At 35.1% G+C, this 3,606-nt stretch overlaps 1 protein-coding gene across 1 annotated transcript; it reads left to right on the top strand.

Moving 5' to 3' along the window:
• Positions 1 to 1,176: 1,176 nt before the first annotated feature.
• LOC123227428 (probable WRKY transcription factor 14) lies at positions 1,177 to 3,143 on the top strand. Its single transcript, XM_044652221.1, has 3 exons — positions 1,177 to 1,877; positions 2,125 to 2,265; positions 2,343 to 3,143. Exons 1-3 carry the CDS (start codon positions 1,294 to 1,296, stop codon positions 2,938 to 2,940), a joined length of 1,323 nt encoding a protein of 440 aa, XP_044508156.1. The 5' UTR covers positions 1,177 to 1,293; the 3' UTR covers positions 2,941 to 3,143.
• Positions 3,144 to 3,606: the final 463 nt, after the last annotated feature.

Genomic DNA, 3,606 nt, shown 5'->3' with positions numbered 1-3,606 from the left:
TGCACTATATAATTACAAATTTGTAGTGAATATTTTTCTTTGGTGGGGATGTGGGGTGGTGCATTTCTTCGACCTTTGTGTTGAGAAAAGAAAATAATATACAAAGTTCAATTTACAAAGTGCTTCACATTGTGAGGTGGGCAAGCAATCATTCTTCCGTTCAAAAAACTAATGTATTAAAAAAAGAAACGGCATAAAATTATATCGAAACGTTTTCCTACAAATGCGGCTTCTTGCCGCCTGTTTACTTTCCCTTCTATTTTTATTTTTCCGAAAAATCAAAATTTTTTAACCATTTAGTTCAGTAGATTTGAGTTAAGCTAGTGTTTGGGTTAATTTGAAATTGAATTGGGTTAAAGAATCGAGTTTACCTCAAATCAATTTGAGTTTAGTTAAGCTTAAAGAGAGTCAAGCTTGAATTTGACTCGAGTTTGATTACATTATTGAATTAAGCTCAATGCAGTATTGTAGTTTAGTTAAAATAATATTGTTTTGATATAATAGATTAAAATGTATTAAATCAAAATTGATTAAAATAATATCTTTTTAGTATTATAGTTGAGTCAAAATTAATCAAAATAATATCGTTTTAGTATTATAATTGATTTAAAATTAATTAAAATAATATTATTTTTGTACAATAATCGAGTTAAAATTAGCTAAAATGATATTATTCTAAAACAATGTAGCTGTGATGTTATAAATTAAAACAATATTGTTTTAATTGTTTTGAATCCAACTTTTTTAGCTTACGAAAACTGAACACCCTTATATTCATGCTTAATAGTACAAAATTCTTATATTCAAGCTTTAGATTCCCTAAACCCAACTTGTTCAATCCGAATTGACAATTAAGCTTGAGACAGTTCGGTCTGTATTGGCAACTGTTTTTCTTAATTTAATAAGAAAAAACCATTTTAATAATAATAGTAATAATAACATTAAATCAAAAGTTTAAAAAAATCCTTAAAAAAAAGGGTTCCGTATTCTTCATAGCCTGTGTTCTTGTGTGAAAAGTCAGCGAGTCCTTCCTTCTCTCTTTCGCTTTCTCTTCAAAGAATCTGTTTTCTTTTGTTTCATTCTTTAAAATTCAAAACCCTGTTTGTTTTTTTACTCCCAAAAAGATTTGAATTGAAAAATTCTGCATATTTTTGTATTTTCTTCGTACGTTCATGACTCAGCATAGCTGAAAATTCAGCTAGGTTTAGTAATAATATTCAATGAAAGAGTTAGTTTCAGTTCTAGTTTTAATCTTGATTTCTCTGGTTTGTTCTTTGTCGTTTCATTTTTAGCATGTGCAGTTTCTTCAGCCTTCCAATGGAGAATTTCCAAGGCGATTTAGAAGATATTCTTCGAGCAAGCTCAGGTAACTCGCCGTCTGATATTAATAGTAACGTTAACAATCCGACTGCTTCTTCTTCTTCAACCTGGCAATTCCCTTCTTCGGATCCGTTGAATTTCACTTTGACTGCGGACGATCATAGAGATTCCTCCTTCGGTGATCCCTTCTCTTCCATTGGAGATCCGCTTCTCCACGAGCTCAACATGGCGGATTCGGCCGCTGCCTGCTATTACACCACTCCAAATTCGGTTGATGAAAGTGGCAGTACTTGTTCAGCCAGCTATCCTCATCATCAGCAAAGGGCTTTTGAAGATGAATTCAGGATGCCTTGCAACATTTTCTCTCGGATTCAGATCTCACAAAGCCCGAAGCAGCTGACGGTTTCGCCTGGTGATTCGCCACCGAGGGGACCTAAGGTGGCTGCTATGCTTCCGAGCAACATGATCAATGCCACCAGCTCGAAAAGTTCTTTACTTGATAACACATCTGGACCTTTGCAGATCTCATCCCCGAGGAATCTGGGCATCAAAAGAAGGTCATAATAGTTTAATATTATTAATAACTAATTGAATTTAATATTGGAAATTACATGTATCTAATGTAACTTAGATTATAATTACCATAAAATCATACTAATGATGATCTGAAATTAGGGTTTTGTATTAGTATTGTATGGTTTCAGGTGAGTTAATTCAGAAAAAACTTGGAACTTTTCTTTCTTCTTTCTTTAGGAAAACATTTCTTGCTCTATATTACTGAAAGTTTCTCAAACTGAATTCCAGAAAGAGTCAAGCAAAGAAGGTGGTTTGTATCCCGGCGCCGGCTGCACCAAATAGCAGGTCAAGTGGAGAAGTTGTTCCTTCTGATCTCTGGGCATGGAGAAAATATGGGCAGAAACCCATCAAAGGTTCGCCTTATCCAAGGTAAACCAGTCTCAAAACTGACATAAAATCAGGCTCTAAACTTGACAAGTTGGAATGATTACCTGTGGATTTTCCAGGGGCTATTACAGATGCAGTAGTTCAAAGGGATGTTCAGCGAGGAAACAAGTTGAGAGGAGCCGAACGGATCCGAATATGTTGGTGATAACTTACACTTCTGAACATAATCATCCATGGCCGACACAGAGAAACGCTCTAGCTGGCTCAACGAGGTCTCAGCCGTCTAAAAACAACGCGACGAAGAGCTCACCAAGCGCCGGCTCTCAGCCTCAGACTTCAACAAACAACACAAAGGAAGAAGTGAAGGAGAATAGTAACGACGACACGATCTCGCCGGTCGTTGGAGCCGGTAATTCAAGCGCTTCAGTTAAAGAGGAGATGGAGGAAATGGAAAAGCCATTAAAGATGGATCCAAATAGAGATCAATTCAGTGAAGGGTTTTCCCAGATATACAAACCGCCACTGTCAGACCAATCTCAGGAAGATTTCTTCGCCGATTTGGGAGAGATAGAAGCCGACCCTCTAAACCTCTTATTTAGCCATGGATTCAGTGCAGATATACCTAAAGAAAACAAGGTTTTGGATCCATTTAACCTCTTTGATTGGTCAGGGGACAACAATAACAATTCATTTGGAGAATCCAAGAGGGGTTTATAGCAAGACCTTGAAGCACAAACAAGAACAAATTAAACAAAACAACAAAGAAATTAAATTCGATTTTTATGCAAGTTTTTGTGGTGCAAAATTTCATTCAAGGTCATGTTTTAAACCTTTAGCTTGCATTCTGGATTAAATTTCAGATTCTCTTTTTTTCCATTTTCCATGTTTTTTCTTGTAATTTATCAGGACAGTCAGAAATTAGAAAAAAGAAAGGAAGATGGTAAAAAAAGAGAGTGCTGGTTGATTGGGAGCAGCGGCAGATGAGTCCCACAATCCTGTTGGAATATAGGTGGATGGGACAGAAAGCTGAGAAACAGAAGGTTCCACAGTTGAAACAAGTAAAGTAAATCCATCAGACATGACTGGCTAACTCAGTGAGTAGACTGATTTTCGATGGGATGGGACTTGCCCTTCCTCTTGCTCTTTCCATCCGGTGGGAAGAACATATTAATTTCACAATAATGAAATTATGAAAATTAAAATTTTTATTATTAAATGAATCTGTTTGTACAAATATATTATTTTTTTTTAAATTGAATATTTATATTACAAAAACTATTTTTATCTTTAATTTAGGTCAAGGTAGTGTTGACAAAGTCTCCAACCTTGTCAATATATTTTTTTATATATCCATAATTCAGAATTTGAATTTATTCTCTTTTT

The sequence above is a fragment of the Mangifera indica genome, chromosome 10, assembly GCF_011075055.1.
Source record: "Mangifera indica cultivar Alphonso chromosome 10, CATAS_Mindica_2.1, whole genome shotgun sequence".
NCBI classification, from domain to species: domain Eukaryota; kingdom Viridiplantae; phylum Streptophyta; class Magnoliopsida; order Sapindales; family Anacardiaceae; genus Mangifera; species Mangifera indica.
The sequence above is the reverse complement of the archived record's forward strand: the minus strand, read 5'-3'. Positions and strand labels throughout refer to the sequence as shown.